General features: G+C 33.6%; 1 protein-coding gene across 1 annotated transcript in view; it reads right to left on the bottom strand.

Moving 5' to 3' along the window:
- Positions 1–20,338, bottom strand: part of LOC127723945 (uncharacterized) — a 43,500-nt gene that overhangs the window by 1,508 nt on the left and 21,654 nt on the right. The window contains exons 4-7 of the mRNA XM_052230660.1: positions 18,556–18,652; positions 12,974–13,124; positions 6,768–6,943; positions 684–801 (exon numbers count right to left, since the gene is read on the bottom strand). Coding sequence (XP_052086620.1) covers positions 684–801; positions 6,768–6,943; positions 12,974–13,124; positions 18,556–18,652 — 542 coding nt within the window. The remainder of the gene's footprint in view (positions 1–683; positions 802–6,767; positions 6,944–12,973; positions 13,125–18,555; positions 18,653–20,338) is intronic.

Raw genomic sequence — 20,338 nt, 5'->3', positions numbered from 1 at the left:
AACTAAGTCTGCTGCGCACATGTCGTATCTTGACTTTCATCTACAAAGTGGCAGCGGTGGTCTTTTACGAACACAATTTTTACGACAAAAGAAATGATTTCAGCTGCCCAATCGTAAACTTTCCTTTTCTATGAAACTACATTCCAGTAGCGACTGTATATGGATAATCTGATTCCAGTTGATACAATATTCCAGAGCTTGCATTTGCTGCCGTGATTTACTTAATATAGGGTTGCGCTCACAAAGAAGCTATTAAGCACGATGAATTAAAAAGATCCCTTCAAATTTTTCGAGGTCGCCATCACGAGTTGGATGATCGTTATGGAATATGTTTCACAGTTGACGACTGATATGTTCCAGTTGTTGTGGCCACAATCCCGTCCTCTTTTCCTCAAATTTAACCTCCCAAAATAAACTGATGCCACCTGTGGATCAGGATCTGCCAACCCTTCCGGAGCATCTGAGATCATCTCCGGTTTTCGATTCGGTTCTTGTTGCTCAATCTTTGGTTTTCCATATTGTGTTTTGTATAGTTTTGTGTGTCATTTTGATCTGATCGTTGTTTTTTGCCAAGATGTTGCCAGTTTTTTTTCGATTTACGAGTTTGAATGTCCTTTTCGTATCTTTTGCCTCTCTCTACCTTAAACTATTTGATATATACGATGTATATGCGTAATACAAACCAGTTACTCGTTGGTCTGTTGTCCACTTAAGCTGGTTAACAGATGGTTCACATATGTGTTGTTCCGAATTCTGCTCTCCTTTTTGTCTACATTGTCCATCTATTTCACATGTATTGGGCTAGATAAAAAATGATGTATTGACTTTTGAAAAGGCTCAGATATTTCAAACATGCTGACTATCCACAATTATGTTGGTTGTATAAGTGTAATGTTGATACAAAAAAAACCACAAGAACTACTGTTCTATTGAACATGTATGTCATAATCATTATAAATCAATTGTTTTAAGAAAATATATAGCGACAAAACAGTGTGACCAATATCTGAAACTTAATAGCACTGTGTCTAAAGTAACCTGGCAAAAAAAGCTTGGACTCGATATCATTTTATATCCAGTATGGTGACAGACCACTTACGGCTACAGACATAGTAAATGTGGGATTTCTGCATATTTATCTGTCATTTGCATGAAATTGTAATAGATTTTATTTCAAATTAAGACTGCCCAAGTTAGTGCTTATTCATATTGGACCTTCAAGACCAGCTCAATACAGAAACCTATCGTGTGTGTTAAGATGTCAAGAAGAGTTATGGTGGTACAGTTTTTTTTTTAGTTTCATACAATAATTCGATATTTTTGTCAACTGTAAACTAAACACATTGAGGTAAATAGATTTACATTGTGTCATAGATAAAATTTATTCGTTCAGTGTATGTTCACTTGTTTTTGTTAATATGCATTTTGATTGAGTTAAGCCATATCAATTGATATTTAGAGTGTATCTTTCTATGTTGTGATGTTATACTATTGTTTCAGGTAGGGTGAAGGTTGGTGCCTATTAAAACGTTTAAACCCGCTGTTTTTGTTTGTACCTGTCCTAAGTTAAGAACATGATGTTCAGAAGTTGTCGTTTGTTGATGTGGTTCATAAGTGTTTCTCGTTTCTCGTTTTTAATATAGATTATACTGTTGGTTTTCCTGTTTGAATGATTTTACACTAGTCATTTTTGGGGCTATGTTCGGTTTGACATAAGGTTCCGTGTTGAAGGCCGTACTCTAACCTATTGTGGTTTACTTTTACGGTTTGTGACTTGGATGGAGAGTTGTCGTATTGGGTCTCATTCCAAATCTTCTTATATCTACTTATATCAATATTTGCACAATACCTTCAGCTTGCAATCGCCACCTGCATTACACTCTTGACACAATGAGTCATATATGATTAAAGTGTCTTCGTTGCTATAATGCAGACCGTCTGTGGTGATACTTATTTTAAATCCACCAATCAATGCACCTGTGAAGATAATAATTGATAAAATATTAGCTCTCATGATCGACTCAGATGAACAACCATGACATTCGGGATATTCTTTTCTAGAAAACATTATTATATTTAACGTGAAAGTGTTATACTTATCATTTAGACCATATTGCAAAACGTATATTAAAATATATGTTACTATTATTATATTAACATAACCCGGCTGTTTACAACAAATAAAGAAGTTTCGAAACGATGGCATAAGTTTTGCACCTCTAGTTTGAACTTAGCCAAAACATAATAAGGCAGACATGAGTTTACATTTTGATACAAATAAATAAACAATCGATACATTTATTTTTGACATTGCACAAGTCATGTCTTCTTTGACTGTCCATGACGTTAAAATACCAAATCCCTGGGATGTGTTTTAGTTGATTTTAGTCTCTGATGCATGATTTTTTTATTATTAATTGTTTTGGCTTTGAACTAGCTGTCAGTAACTGCGAGTACTCTCAAATCGTACTTTCTTGATAATTTGACCTTTTGATACTATTTGTAATGCTTTTTTGTTATTTAATGTTAACATATATCTGGTCTATATACAAGCTTTGATTGTTGGAATTTCTACAAATTTGCACTTCTTCGTACTATGAACATCAAAATTATTTCCTTTCTCCTTTTATACTGTTCCGGAACCTGTACATGAAGAACACGAAGTTTTATCGAGCACCAATTTCATAGTTGTATTGTTGATATTCACCCCACATGTACCAAGTTTTAGTTTTATTGATATTCAAAAAATGTCTTGGTATTCCTAAACGGAAGATTATACAGACAGAAGAAGAAGTATACTTAACAACAAAATTATTTTCATTTACCTGTGTAATTTTCAAAGTTGATGTTTTTCTGAAATTGTTTAACATTTCACAGCGGTATAATACTTTTGCTTTAATTATTCATTCCTTATTTTTATTAACTTTGTATTTACATTGTATCATAGATCAAATTTATTCGTTCATTGTGTGTTAATTTGTGATACTACGTTTTTTGATTGAGTTAAGCCATTCCAATTGATATTTTATAGTGTGTCTTTCTATGTTGTGCTGTGACAATATTAGTTAAGATAAGGGAGAAGGGTTGGTACCATTAAAAAATTTTAATTCCGCTGCGATTGTTTGCACCATTCCTAAGTCAGGAATCTGATGTCAGTAGTTGTCGTTTGTTTACGTGGTTCATAAGTGTTTCTCGTTTAGTAGTATCTATAAGATAATCACTAGTCATTATAAATTGCGACCTCAAAGTGTTTAAAAAAAATATTATCAAAAGGTAAGTGTGAGTTACGACTGACCAGCGGTATACTACTGTTGCCTTTTTTCATTAAATAAAATGCCAAAGGGATTTTCAAACTCATAATCTTCTATCAGTAACTGCAAGTACTCTCAGATCTATCAATGTTGTTTTTTTAAGGTCTTTTGGGTGTTTTGTATCGATCTGATAAGCTTAACCCTTAAAACGTTTTTTTATTTTGTACTTTTGCTTGTTATCATATGTCATATAGATAATTTGATTCTTGATTGTTTACAGTTTTATAAAACAAAGCATCCACCTTACGCTTAATTTTCCATATCCGTCTCTTTATAGTTAGTGTTCCTGCTAGCATAACTTTTTAAAATCCGATTACGAAATGAACAGTATCGATTTTAATATTTTCCTAACGACCTATTAAGTTTCCCAAAGCATCTTTTTTGTTTACTTTAAAAAGGTATTGTTTAAACACTTGACAAATATTCAGAAAAAGGAATTTCGAAAAAAAACATTATACTAACCAAATCCAAAGCATTAAAAGTGTAGTTGCTACATGAATTATTCTTTTGACATACGTTTTTGGCTAGATTCAAATATTTGATAGAAACAATAAAATATATGGTTTTGATTTGTTCTCACCGAAAAAAAAGTTTTGTCTCAAACAAATCATTGACTTTCATCAAGATATTGCTGTTGCAAAGTTCCATGGGCCTATGCTCATGGGCAAATATAATCCGCATATGCGATATGATACCATGTTTATTAGTTATAACTATACCCTGCTTTGTAATTACCTAACACACTTGTTTAAACATGCAAGGTGTCGACAGACAACGTATCACCAAAATAGAACGCATTTTACCGTATCCTATCCGATTTGTATTTTTGCGGCCAACAATTGATGCTGACACGCTTATTTATACGTAATAACTAAGAAGGCTTTATTTTTACACCTTAGTGCCGCGTGATTGGCGGTAAAGCGACAAACACCAACTTTAAATAAAATTGTTTGGTTCAGTAATGTATCAAATGAACAACAGCATTCGATGCGATCAAGCTACAACAAGACCACCAAGGCAATGTCTTAATTAGTTAAACAATTTTGCCATTTCTAAACATGTAAGCTATATGTGAAGGTCTATTTTGGAGGTCCATAAATTCTGCATTCATCTATGTTTTTACGCCATTTATCTCTATTTTCTATACATTTTGCTTGCTTTTTTCTATTCTTTATATTTTAGCACCCTTTTATTCTTTATTTCTTATTTGTTGGCCTATATTTTTCTTTTCTTTATTTTTTTTTGCTCTTATTTTTGCACTTTTTTACCCATTAATCTCTGTTCTGTAAATCCCATCCAGACCCTTATTAGTTGCTGTTTTTATTTTGAATTTACATTTACTATAAACTTACCTTTAGATACATCTGATAACGGTAAAGGACACTCCAACTCATTAAAACTTGTGAATATACCTTCTACCATGAAATGTCCTTTTATTTTGTCCTCTACTAATGTTTTATTTTCAATCTGAAGTAAAAATTTATAACGAATGATGTTTTTTTATAAATCATAATGCGGAAATTTAAGATATGAATACCCCCCCCCCCCTCCTCTTTTCTTAAAATGTAATGTACAGTATATACTTTATCTTTTTATGTTAGGGAAAAGTGAAAAGACCTCTTTACACGAATAACATATAATAATTATTGTTTTCTGAAAACTTATGTGTAACATTTACATTTCTCATCTTGATTTACAATAGTTTTGAGAGTGAATATGCCGAGTTAAGACATCACAAACGTCTTGTAAATAAACTTTATAACATCCTTTTAACCAATTTCGGATCGAATTATAGTTAAGATTAATATTGTCGATCATGTATATAGAGAAATACGTAAAACGAAAGATATATTTTATAAATTTAAGAAACATAAATAAGAAGATGTGGTATGAGTGCCAATGAGACAACTCTCTATCCAAGCCGCAATGTGTAAAAAGTAAACAATTATAGGTCAAAGCACGTCCTTTAACACGGAGCTTTGGCTCACACCGAACAGCAAGCTATAAAGGGTCCTAAAATGACTTGTGTAAAAGGTCTTCTTTAATGTTTACCGTTAAATACTGTACACGACAAAGCAGACTAGGACTGAACATAATATTATCTGCTACAATATACGATGTGAGACAATTTTCCCGCCGAATATCACACAAACCATCAACGTCATCATCTCTGCGAATAAAGTTTTAAACATCTTAATGTTTATGAACATAGTAAAAGATTTGTCTTGTGTAAACATTATTTTGAGTGATAAATTGCATATGTTTGAGCGAGACATTGATATTCATTTTTTTGAAGTGACAAAATTGAGTACAGTTGTCTGTTTTAAATCAAATGTGGTTCTTTGACGAAAACAATAATCAAATATGTTATTATTGATAGAACCAATTTTTGCGTTTACATTTGGTGTGTTTCAAAAGGTAATTGCGACATTTCATGCTGTGAAAATCTTCAATGGTTCTTTAACATACCCATAAATAAAATGAATGAATGGAATTGATCCAACTTTTACTGCGCAATCCGGACCATGGTACCCTATGTTACATAAACATTGACCTTGATGACACCGCCCTCTCATGCTACACTCATTTGGACATATATCGGAAGTAACGTAAAAGGGAAGTCCTAACTGACCATTTTTTCCCATGACGTAGTATTTTGTATCACCAGCAATGGTTATTTGGCAAGCGTCATTGTAGACAGAAACGTAATTATCTAAGAATTTAAGACTGTCCGTGAGCTACAAAATATACAAGGGTGTAGACAGGTCAGTGGTTGTTTCTATATACATGATTGTCTATTGCCAATAAATGCTTTTTCATTATTTTGTCAGCGGGTTACTGACCCTTTGTTATATTATATTTACTCTCTAACTCGTTATTCGTTTTGATGTCGATGCCAGATTGTTAGAGTTATCTTTTATATTGATTTTAAAATTCTTTCTAAAATAGAATACCATATAGAATGCCTGGCATATAGTATACACTTTATTGAGGGGGAATGGTGTATTATTGTGTCGCATAAATTTCGTGTCGATGATTACAGTGCAAAATGGTCACATATAAAAATGTGAAAATAGTATACCAACTCTATTTTAGTAAATATAAAAATAAAGCTATCGGGTATGGTTGTCAATGAGAAACTATCTATCCAAGTTCAATCGAAGTGGATGTAAGCAATTATAGGTAACCGTACAGCCTTCATTAACGACAAAAATCCATACCGTATAGTCGGCTATAAAAGGCCCCGACCTGAAAATTATGATACGATTCAATTGACAAATAAAAAAAAAAAAAAAATAACGGCCTTATTTATAACCAAACAATTAATGTAAATCGACGTACATGAACCAACGTCTAAAGCATGTAAAAAAATGCTCAAAGGGTATAAGAAATGGTGCGCAAATTACAACTTAATTAAATGCTGCATAATATTTATTTCTATTAATATACACTTACTTTGATATCTTCTGTGCAACCTTCTATCATTCCAGTGTAACCATCAACATTTACCTTGCAATATGGATATAAAGAGGCTTTTTGAAAAGCGATTTTGCATAATTCAACCGCATATGACAGAGTTTTTCCTGTTGCTGTTGGCCAGGTCGGCAGTGATCTTTTCCTTAAATAATGTACTGTAATAATATAAGAATAACACTTTATTTTAATGCAATCATTTTGTATCAAAACCTTTGATTGGATGACAACACTTTTTGATTTGTAATGTATTGACATGTTATTTGTACAATGATCAATAACAAACTCACATTTATCAGCTAAACTTTTTCTTTTTATCTAATTTTTTTCTATTCTGAGTCGTACAAAAATCTTGAAAACGTCTGGTGTTTATATTTGACTCGGAGACATGCATATTTTTCCTGTTTGAATTGTTTAACACTAGTCATTTTGGGGCCCTTTATTCGTTGCGAGCCAAGGCTCCGTGTTGAAGGCCTATAATTGTTAACTTTTTATACATTGTGACTTGAATATAGAGTTTTCTCATCGGTATTCATACCACATCTTCTTATTTATATATGACGTCAACTTGTTTTTTTTGCCAAAGATGATAACATCAGTTCAGGGAATTTTCGTTTTGGGATATTTTACACCGAAGTGATGACAGAAATGGTCTAATTTGTTTATTTTGCACTAGAATATATACACCCGGATTGTATTTGAAGCTTTGCCTACGTCAGACTTGGATTTACTGTCGCAAATATCCGTATACGATCTCCGCTATGCGTTTCTAGGTAAACTCAATTTGTGACAATAAAACCAACGTTTGACGTAGGCAAAGCTCAAAAACAATACAGTTATCTCTCAAGTCTAATGGTTATTGACTTATATGATACTGTTTATGCTGAAATAGTTGCCAAAATGAATTGATTTATTCGTAGCGTCTAGTTCAAATTGGCCATGGGGGAGGAAGTCTGATTACCGGGAGAGAACCAGGTTTATACCAAGAAACTGTCGGTGCCAGTCAATGACAATCGAAGTCGAAAGCACCTTGCTATGAGAGACGTTTCAACTCACAACTAAAATGTTTACAGGCTACTGATAACTATAAAAATGCTTAGAACATTCGGCAACCGAGGCCCCGACGCCAAAATAACAAAGTCCAAGTTTAGAACGGAGTGCACTATGTCTAAAAACCGATGCCAATATGTGCCATGAGCAATGCTAAACAACTGTTACATTATTCGTATAAACATTACGTATCAGTTTTTAACCAACCAGCTTGAAAATTAAAACAAAAATAATCATGAATTGAACTATGTCATGCAACGGAACTAACATTCCTAAACACTTGAAAGTAATTTTCCTTTTTTTTCCCACAGAAGAAAATTGTATAAAATCTTTTGATAATTGTTTTATTAGTCTAAACAACATACGGGGCCTTTTATAGCTGACTATGCGGTATGGGCTTCGCTCATCGTTGAAGGCCATACGGTGACCTATAGTTGTTAATTTCTGCTCCATTTGGTCTCTTGTGAAGAGTTGTCTCATTGGCAATCACACCACATCTACTTTTTTTTTATATACACGAGGTAATTGCACTTTTATGTTTTTTTTATGTTTTTGTTTCAGGTTCTGAGGTGTTTGTTGTAGATTATCCGAAATGCAAACGGAAACCGATATACACTATCTTTTTACGCAAATGACGGGGAAAAGAAATTTTAATTTCTTTCGACGTGCAAAAGGGTCAAAATTGAGAAGGTTATTTTTACTACATTGTACTATGAGCATAATCCGCAAAAAAATGTTTCGCTTACGTGTAGTTTTCCGTTAGCAAAAGTTTTGTGAATGAAAAGGTAGACATGGTGTAATATATTTAATAGTTATAGTTTGATGCTACAGAAGAGTACAATAATATTCTTTGATGAATTTTATACTCCATAGTATGATTACAGCTTTTGTTGGTCCTATTTAAATTTGCAGATATAACATTGATTGGATGAATTTGAAACGAAGTATATGCTATAACTGGTGCCATCCCTAGGTCACCCTTGGTTATCAGATTGAGAACGCCAGTCATAGAGAGATCATATATTTAGACGTATATATTAGAAACATATTGATGTGACTACATGGTGAGTACGTGAATTAATCATCCATGAAGACTGACAAAAAAGCTGATCTGCAAAGTATTCGAACTACAAGATACTATACATCCTGCACAGTGTTATAAACCTAGGTAAAGCTGACGATAAAAGGCATCAGTCGACTAATGAAACCTATCTTTTCTATAGTCTGGTTGGCCAAGTGGTCTAGGTGGTTGGTCACAGTGCAGGCGGAGTTGCCATATACAAATGAAATATTTTTGATGTTTGATTCTCTGATGATTTATTACCTGATTTAGTAGTAGGATAGATTTTATGCAAATGGTACTTAAAAAGTATCATTTCGCCGTCGTAAAAAGGTCAGTTGTTACAATGTCTCAATTTGTCAACTTACTCTTCATTTTTTTAATTTTCGAAAAGCGACGTGATCGTCTTGCCAATCCGACATTAATACTATTCCTTATTAGACTTATTAGTTGCACGGAGAGCCCAAAATTCTGTAAGATTTTGCCCCAAGCTAATCGACAAAATTGAACAGCGGTATACTACTGTTGCCTTTATTTGTGCTAACTAATTATGACAAATATTGGAATGCTCACATTGTTAATCAAGTTATAAATAATCTGGACAATTAATTGCATTGAGTACAATTATGAATAAGGATAAAGTTAGTTATAACTGCAATCACAGGTATATCAAATTCAATAAAATTGGAAAACAGGCCGATTAACAGGTTAACGTTTTTTGTATTCCATAATCGGTAATAATAATGGAGATACTGTTCTCAAATGTTGACTTTCAAAAATGCAGGCTTGTTTTTATTTAACGTCAATATTCGTGATCGAAGTATATAATAATGATAACACAAAATATAGACAATGGAGATACAACATGTACAATAATGTGTCTTACCAGTCATTTCCGCTGCTTCAATATGACTACGTTTTCTTCTGGGATTCTTTTTACTCGTAATTGGTATTCCTTTTTTACCATTAAATACCTCAAAAAGAAAACGATTATGAATCCTGAGTTGAATGATTTTTAACGAAAAGTAAACAAGGAACAGATTTCAGAAAACAGGTGTTTATCCTGAGATCTCTATTTTACTGAAAATGCAAATAGTTTTATTTCTTTAGGATCGCTTACAAACTCAGAACAATTTCAATAAAAATCAAAAAATAATAGAAATAAGTCTAGATTTCCAACAAGTATGAAAAAACTGATAGTAGTAAACATGTGTATCGATTTACTTTTCTTCTTCTCTTAAGATGAGTCAACCTTTGATTCTACAAGTCCATCAAGGTACATTCGTTAGTTTCCTAATTACTGAATATTAAATTTTGATCTATTTGTAGGGTATTGCTTCGTCAGCAGTAAATGATTACTCTGACGACGCATTTGGTCCTACTTCCTCACTGATTACGATTGCTTTCCTTTCGATGTTTGTTGCATTACACGAGAAACACGACATGTGTCTCATATGGAGCAGGATCTGTCTATCCTTCCGGAGCACCTGATATCAACCCCAATTTTTGGTGGGGTTCGTGTTGCTCAGTCTATAGTTTTTTATGTCGTGTTTTGAGTATTGTTGTATGTCTGTTGGTCTTTTCTTTGTGTAGCTATTGCGTTGTAATTTTTTTTATGACTTATGAGTTTGAATGTCCCTTTAGCATGTTAAGAAACTTTCGCTTCTCTTGTATTAATATCGAAGATCATATGTTAGCAGATCATCGTCATACCTAATTAATCAAACGATTAAGGAAAACAAAATTCGTAAGGTAACTAACTGAAAAATTAGATGCTTATTATAAATATTTTATTTGGTTTTTTTCCTTAAGTTTTACATCTTCGCGACAATATATTTTCACTTTATTTTTTTTACTCGCGGAAGGCGAGAAATTAAAAATCTTTCTCGAAGTCTTGTTTGGTTTACAGTATATAAATTACATCTTGAATTCAATTAAGGAATTCATGATTTCTATGTTCTAGTGTATTACTGTTTTTTGGTTAGGAAATTGTCTTGGTTTTGTTTAATTTTGTTTTGTTTTAAAAGTTGAAACCATTTCTACTTGTTATCATCCACTTTTTATAATAGTAAGGTATGTAAATACATAATCCAAAAGCAGGGACAATCACATACATCAGGTGAAAGAAAAAAACAAACAAGACAAACATAAGGAACGAACTGACAAATTACAGCCCACAAAACACTGACATTATTGCGCAACATGAACGGCTATACATTCGCGTATGATCTCATAACCTTAGAGAGGGTGAGTTATTTCTACTCAGGAATAGGACGATGTTGTTTGTATCATCACATGAAACAAAATCAAAGTTAAATTGTACTAGGTTATCTCACTAATCAAGAAAAGAGGAAAGTGTAGTTACCACAAGATAATATCACGATAACGTCCATAAAAGTTTTGTAAGAACTACTTTAACTTTACAATTAGAACAAAATCAAGTTTGTTTAAAGCTTTCATGTTAGCAGCACGCGTTTGTCGTCAATGCAATCGTGAAAGAATGCAAAAGTCTCAAATTATCATTTCAGCTGAAATTTTTATACTCTACGATGGAATAGAGGGTACGTAACACATATATATTCATTTAGAAAATCAAGCATTTTAGTGAAGTCTGTTTCTCATAACCTTTTGTTTAATAAGTTGTCAATTCCCTAAACAAGACGTTTGCTATTCGTTTTGGTAAATCGATGATGGGGTATATATTTTGTTCAATCTGTCTTCAACCTTAGAACATGTAGAAGATGTTGGATAACTATTGCACTAAGAGAGGCACTTGAACTATAACAGATTTAAATTTCTTTTTTTTAACAGTATGCATATCGAATAAAAAATGCCCCTAGAATATACATTTACACAGTAACTGTGAAGATCGGTTTTGATGTATAATTTTGAAACCGGGTTTGCACTTTCATTAGTAGCACGACTGATGCCACATTCGGAAGAGAATATGCTTGCCATTCCGCAGCAACTTAGATCAATCCTACTTTTTTGTGGGGTTTGTGATGCTAGTCTAGTTTTGTATGTTGTATTTGTATACTGTTGGTTGTCTGTTCGAGTTTTCCGTTTTTTTGCCATGAAATAGTCACTTTGTTTTCGACTAATGAGTTTGAATATGCCTTCGGATAGTTTGAATGTCTTAGATCTTTCCACTGGTAAAAATGATATTTATCCTTTCTCATTTGGAAATTCATCATCACTTTTTAACTTACAGAATTGCTCAATTTCAAGGGTTCGACAATTTAAACGTACCGATTGTCTTTTTAAATTTAATTATGTCAAAATGGTTAAACAAGAAACATGTATCAATCCACCAAAGTGAGATGCTTTATCACTTTAAATGACTTACCTATGTAGTATAAATAGTGTAATGTGAAAGGTGTCACCATTAGAGCAGAAGCTGCCGAAATTTCCCCGGAGCACATGAGTGCACCTCCGAATTTTTTGTGGTGTTCCTATGTTTAGGTTTCCTACATACAATGTAGTGTTTGTTTTATTTTGACCATGGTGAGGTTTGTTGCATATGACCTATGATTTTGTATCTTTTTTTCTGTTTGGTGTGAATCATGTAAACATTCGCCGGTGACAATTGCTTTCCCACACAAAATATAATCATGTCTTGTTTTAGATTAGATGCAAAATAATCATACATTTTTAAGCGGATTTTTAGCTGAACCTGTACATGATGTTGTGTTTTGAACACATTGACAGAACGCATGTTGATCCATTCTGTACTTTGGGTTTATTGTTGTTGATTTCTTGTCAAACAATGACTGCGGTCTTGGTATGCTGAAAAGTATTAGCAATGTTGTGGTTATCGTCCGTAATTTTATCATACAATTATATATTTGCCTCTTGCTTCAGTATTTAAGTTCTACACTGAGGTACAGATGAGTTTTTTTTAAACCATGATCAAATGTATTGTCCTTTCAAATGTAACCAACAAATAATTTATTTTTTTATATAAATTCAAATAATCTTAAGAAACGATATATTGAAAAAATTGAAGATAATACTTACAACCATGAATTTGAAAATATTCCGTTATTTAGTGCAGCTTTGCTATTTGCCCAATTGTTACCATTTCGGTCAATGTACCTTCCGTCAAATGACCCACACTGACCTTCTGCGCATCCTTTGTGGTCTGATGGTATCTCTAAATTTACTGGGGACAACATCTGATTTTGATCATTTGTTGTCACAGTTAATCGTGCCCCCGAAGGGAAGTTAATCTAATTTAAAGAAAAATAAAACAAACCATGTCTAACTTGTGTGTATTTGGCAAACCTGTATTGAAGAATACCAAATTCCGTTATACAAAGTGTTTCAATGTCAAAGTTTGAATTATTCTACATCTTCGATAGCCAAGGGTTACGATCCAGTCCTCTCCTCTACACCCTTGGCATATTAAGATAGAATTTAAGATCCACAAGGTAATAAATTCCATTGGTCGCAGTTGTAAATGGCTGCATCTTATCAAAAAACGCCTCTAAGATCATGATGATCACGTGTAAATGTAGTAAATGTAAATAAACAATTAAAATTCTTAATCAACTAATTGAAGTGCCCTTGTATGTTTCTCGCACAAATGTTGGAATGTCAACGTATATTTTCGGTTCCAGCTTCACGAAATTTGTGAACACTAGACACAACCATTTTTATACCTCCACACTGAAGAGAGTTCAATGCTGCAATTGGTCAAGAATGATGTAGTCAGAATGGGCATGACTTTCATATACCGGAAGACGACGCAGTATAGTCATCACAAATGTTTGCTTAGTCTGCCAAGGGTGGAGAGGACCGGACTGGATCGTAACCCTTGGCTAGCGAAGATGATTATCCTATAAAGTCATAAAAACGGTTTTTATTTTACCAAATTCCTAATAAGATCATCGAATGAACAGTTATTCTAAATGTTAGAGAACCAACCTAGAAAACGTTTCATTCACGATTTGGTGTGTATACATGAATTTAAATAAAGTCTAGGCAAGCGGGTATAAAACTGTCCCATCTGTTCGGACAATAGCTAGGCGCTGCAGGCCACATTTTTCGTCATTTTCTTTGTTCCGTAAACTTGTGTAATATGATTACCAAATTCATTATGGTTGATATATAAGTAACTCTGCGGTTAAACAGATAATATGCTCACAATTAAGTGTCATTCAAATTAGTCTACGACATGTGGTCATCTTTAAATTTTGAAATGGTTAAAATGGATAAAGTACCATGAGGATGTACACTGTCGGAAGTATTAGGACTTACTGTTTTTGCATTATGTCCCAAACAATAATGTTTACGTAAGGACGTTTGCAAAAGAGTTAAAACATTGATTACGTTATTGATTGTGGTTTGTATTACTTAAATATGTGCATTTTGTTTAATGCCTAGGTCACACATTCACGGATTTGACGCCGGATTAGCTACTGATACGATCCGGCATCATTCGTGGCAATCTGTATTGGTCCGTAGATTTCCATATTGTAGCCGTAGTCATACGTAGTAGTACTTGTATATCCGGGACAATTTTTGAACATGCGCCAAATTTGACTAAGGATCAAACAACCGTAGTATATCCTTACTTAACCGTATTCGAACGTACTGGTCCGTTTTAGTCCCTATCAAACCCGTGTTAATTCGTAGGCCCTTAATATTTCTACGGTTAATTCCGGAGAACTACGTACTAGTACGGTTATACCATGTATTTGTTAAGGATACAATGCGATTTGTCACGAATTTGTCACGGAACGGCACGATTTCATTACGTTGCAATACGGATAGTTAGGCATCAGCCATGATTCTTAAAGTCTTTTAAGGTTTACTACGTTACAACACAACAAAATACGGATTATTACTTCTCCGACAAACTGGCATCAGGCTTCTGTATAAATACCCTATTTATAGGGCCCAACGTAGTCTGTGTTTTGCCGTAGAGGTATACATAACATTATCCAACATTAACAATCAACAACTGATGCTTACAATTAATTGAATGGAATTTGATATTGATATGGCACAAATTGCCAGGACAGTGGTCGGGCTACTTGATTACAGACGTAAAGGAGACGGTGGACTAGGGACTGGCTTTTCGAAAGACTTATCCATGGCTTGTATGAGGCCCTCATGGGGGAAAATAAATCTGCGTTTAAGAACTTTGTAAGAATAGACCCAAATATGAATCAAGAACTGCTGTATGTCGTTGGTACGAGGTTTACAAAGAACACCACCTGGTACAGACAGACCGATAAATAATTTAATAAAACAAAACAAAATAAGAATCCGTATCACTCATGACGCCAAATGACCCCTTTCTTACTTACCTGTGGTATATACGTCAAAGCCCGTAGTCACACCGTTGAGCATCCGTATCGGATCGGTATCTGCAGACTACGGAAACTGCATTTCATGGATTATCCGTTAATTAATTCCGTAGTGGAACCGGCGAGGTGATCCGTGAATGTTTGACCTAGGCATAAGATATCTGTCAGCAATATGAAATCCTTATCTCTCATCAAAGGAAACTATATAATGTCGCTGTTTTTTTAAATGTCTTTTCTCATAGTGTATCTCATTTGTTCCCTTACTTCTATTTGAGGACATATATTTGTAATATATAAAAAGCATATAAAAACAATGAACATAATTTTTATTTGGATGTCAAAAACGGTTTGGATGTTTTGAATAAATAACGTGCTTTTAATTGATATTTAATAAGGTTGACAGTTTTTCGACTATGTACACTGTAATACAAGTCTTGAAACAATTTAGCAGCACAGAGAAATTATTCATAGAACATTTACTAGAAGCCGAGAAGAAACGAAAATTGAAGGATTTTTGTGTAGTTTAGATAGCCAAGACATAGTGGGGGTCTACACATATTCAGAGGAGGCATTTAACTGGGGTGTAGTAGTGACATGATTATGTATTAGTCATACAAGGGAAACAGATAAATCTGATTATATATATTGCTAGATATACAAACTGGAACTTTGATGAGATGATCAAAGCAATAAATTATGTACTTAACAACATCTATGTTCATTTTGTTGTAGACCAACCATAACATGTAAACGGGCGAAAAAAATTAGCGATAAGTTCACACACGTGCACTTCATGTAAACGCCATGTTAACTCGGTGTTAACCTCATTCTTTCAGTAGACATTGATATTTTTCACGTTCACCTCCGCGTTTTTATTCTTATTATATACGCACGTTTTCTCTTGGTAATAAACGCGCGTTTAACGCAGTTTTTGTAATATTGAGGAAACGCTGACTTATCATATTACATGATTAGCTACATAAGAGTGCCGATACTATCAACAGAATAATGATAACAATGCATGATATGACACAGCTTAAATCAATTGAAAATTAATAACCGTACATAAGAAACAAAATGAATATTTATTCAGGAACTGTTAAACCTTCCAGACTTTAAGTTTACATTTGTCATGTTTGTGAGAGGATTTACCGTAAAACGAGCTATTTTCGCGGAGTGTTTACTTTTGGGGATAAATATAAACAAAATGGAAAATTGCGAGAAAAATGTATGCATACGTTCGGTACTTTCTTATAGATTGAGCCATTTGTCAACGATATTTTTTTTTCCGATCAGCAGGACAATAATGGTTAATTTTAACAACATACATGCTAAAATGCATTGTACATACATATATATACCCTTATCAATTAGTGTCAAATAATATAAGAGTGTAAGGCACGCTGTCAGATATTTTACCCTTATTAATAAGTGTTAAATTATAAACGATGTAAGGAATTCTTGATAGTTTTTTAATGAATCAAATGGCAAAGTCAAAAACGCAAACACATCAAACGAATGGAAAACAACTGTCATATGTCATAATCTGATTGGAGTTTTGCCAATTATAAACTGCATACTTGGATCAATTAATAGTTTTGTGATTGAAAAACAAATGTGACAGTGCATGGATTTTAAACGATTATCCTGGTGTCATCGGGTCTAGATAACATAACAAACAATTTGATCGTAACTGAGGTACAGCTAATTAATATACCCAAGTTTGTTCGTGTTTTTTTTAAACACTTGCCTTTATTTTTTCCCAAAACCCTGCAGCTTTCCTTGTGAAACACAGAACAAAAACAAAACATTTGTATTTTTACACGTTTATGACATGTTGAGCACTACGTCATCAGTTCGTGATAGTTTTCAAAAGTATGGTATAGTGGGCATGTATCACATTATTAGTGGATGAAAAAAGAAACATTACTTTATCATGTTTTATCACTGGTAATGACATATTTTAATTTTTTTAAAGTTAAAAATTAGCAATTACCACTTTGTAATAAATATGAAAAGTGAAGTTTTGATTTATTCAAATGCCCATAATAGAATTCAGCTGTTTGTGTCACAAGAAGTTATGTAAGTGAATTACTTGTCACTGTCACAATGAGGGCATACAAATTTTGAATTAGTTTGCACAACAGTTACAGGTGAACAGTAGCGTAGTTGTGTCTAGTGATCACACTTATTACACCGAGCCCAGTTAACAAAAGTAAGTGAAATGCAATATCTTAAAGAGTGTGGGTATCTTTAATTGCAGACGCAGCATGTTATCCCCGTCATGATCAGAATCAGTTAGTTCACAGCTGTCCTTAACTATCAGTGGCCCATGAACGCTTGAAATAATTTCTGATGTTGAAGGTCTCTGACTATCAATTTGCTTTTCTAGTTTTGATTTCTTTGGCTTCGTTGCTTTTTCTGTTACTTGTTTTTCTTTTCTTTTGTTGCTTTCTTACTTGTTTTTACAGATTTTCTTTACGTTGTCGCTGCTGTATACATTCAGTGATTTTATTGAAAGTTTCATCTTCAGTTACTGCTTTCCCACTTGTAATTTTGAATAATGTTTTCCTAGGTTTTGATGTTTTTTTGTTGGCACTTTTGACACGCGTTTTGTAAAGAATGTGTTTAAGTCTTGTAAGGGGTTGTCATTCTCATCTTCCTGGTTAACAACATGGTCCCCTTCAGCCAATGTGTGAACACTGTATTTTCTGGATTATCATCAGACATGCTAGGTAGAATTGTTTAATGTCAACATTATAGGCTCAGTACTGACTTATCAAGTGGATCAAACAGATGAATACTAATACCCTTGAAGGAAGACAGAAGGTTACTAGGTGTACAATGGTGAAAGTGACGTCAGGTATCCTTTTTAAACAAGACTACAAATTTCGTATCTTGTGACTACTTGTCCTATATTAGCACGCATAAAGCATGCATAGCTCTGGCATTCCTTATTGTAAATTTTTTACATTGGTCCAAAACAGGCAACATCTAAAGGCTGAAGAAAATGACCACAGTGTGCAGGTAAAAGTTGTATGATTACGAGGTGACAACGGGCCCATCCTAAAAGTTCAGTTGAAACATGAGATGCATGGCCATCATATATCACCAAAATAGAATTGTCTGCATTGCAAGATGGAACATATTTAATGAAGTGTTCCTCCATATATCTGAGAAACAGTTCTGTGTTTGACCAACCTGAATCTGAGACGCCAACATCTGTTCCAGGCATTCTACTACTTAGTAATTCACTTAACATTCTTTTACCTGGGAACACAAATAAAGAAGGAATAGCATTTCCACCAGCAATTACTGTCACTGTTTGCGATCTCCCTCATGTTACTGATTGTGTAGTTGACTTTTTATCTCCTACTACAACACTTGGTTTGTGCTCTGTATTGAAACCTTTTTCATCAATGTTGAAAATGCAGTATGGTTTGCTACTAAAATCATATTTATCAAGTACATTCTTCAACTCTTCCAAGTAACTCTCATTCTTTTCTTTTGTGGCGGACTTTGTACGAGATGCCTCCAATGCCATTGGTTTAACTAATTTTATTTCTTCCGACCATCTACTCAGGAAGTTGTAGTACCACTGGTTGGTAAGTGGTTTATCTTTTGGCCGTTTCTGGAGGTAGACGGCAAAATCAGAGGCCATCATAATAGTTTCTGACCTGGAGTTACCATAATCATAAGCTGCCATCATCTTAACATGGTCTACCAGTTTGGCTTTTACCCTTGGCTAAACAGTGGAGCTGGACCAGACTTTACAGTGTCAATGTGGATTCTTCCTTTAACTCGATCTTTGAGTGTTGTAAGAGGGACACTATACACAACGGAAGCCCTGTCAACTGCCATGCCCCTGTCTTTAACGGCCTGATAAAAAATTCTGAAGCTTTGTTAGTGAATACTGTCTAAGTGTTGATCTATCCTGAAAATAAACAATAGAAACAAAATTAGTTTAAGTCTTATATATAATGTGATATATGTAAATTTATTGAGTAATTTAGGATTTGTTTTCATAAGATTTTGCTAATATTTTTCATTTTTTGTTGTTTCTACTCAGTTGTACAAATGAAATCACATACATACATTAAAAACAAATATAAACCCGTTTCCTAATTACTTTCTTGCTCTACCATTGCCGATTTTTGCATAACATTTATTTTTCAAATAATAAGATAGGACCCAAACGGCGTTCCATAGTTTTTTTTTCGAGCAACGCCACACCTTCATTTCCGGTTGAGTATCACATTTGTGTACTTGACCTTCTTTTGAAGCTATTTTTTGTTTACATTTGAAAACGTGTATTTTATGAACCGAGAGTGTGAAGTTGGGGTAGTTTTGGAAATAAGAAAAAGTAGGTTATTATAGGAATCTATATTTTTTATTTTTATACATACCTTAATACGTAACATGATGAAATGACTAATTGCGTGAAGCGAGGTGTTGTTCTGTAGGTGAATCCTGGCGAACAGAAAACACGTGCGATTTCGTGAGGAATGTCCAATTTGAACACGCGCATAGTAATCGAATAATAATTGCTATGATCGAGAAAAGATGAAAGCACGATACGTTGTACGTCAAAGATCTATGATATCTCTGAAAGCGTGACCTTTTTAAATCTGCTGTAAAGAATGTTCACCGCTTACTAATCATGCTATCTAAAATAGCATTGTACATGTACATACAGTTTTCCAGTACATTTATTTGATTTTTGCATATTGTTTCAAATCACTTTGGTGACGCAATGTTCATTCATTTATTTTTTTTCAACATGAGCATTTGCAATTGAAGATAAAATTTTACGAAAACCAAATAAAATATGCTTTTGAAGAACAATTTTGTTATGGATTTATATGTAAAATATTAAGTTAAACGTCACGTTAAAAAAATAAAGAAATGAACAAATCATTGCAAATGTAGTTTCTTTATAATCATAATTAAGAAAAAAGAAGCACCAGAGACGATGCTTCTTGTTATTTATGCTTCGTACTGGTGTACTTTATTTGACCTTTATAGTTTTATTAATTCGAGCGTCTCTGATGCTTCTTTTGCAGACGAACGCGTGTCTAGTGTACACTATTAAGCTGGTATCTTTGATGAATATATCTATAGAGTTCAAT

The sequence above is a fragment of the Mytilus californianus genome, unplaced genomic scaffold (genome assembly GCF_021869535.1).
Source record: "Mytilus californianus isolate M0D057914Y unplaced genomic scaffold, xbMytCali1.0.p SCAF_13, whole genome shotgun sequence".
Lineage (NCBI taxonomy): Eukaryota > Metazoa > Mollusca > Bivalvia > Mytilida > Mytilidae > Mytilus > Mytilus californianus.
Note: the sequence above shows the minus strand (reverse complement) of the source record. Positions and strands in the feature narration are given on the sequence as shown.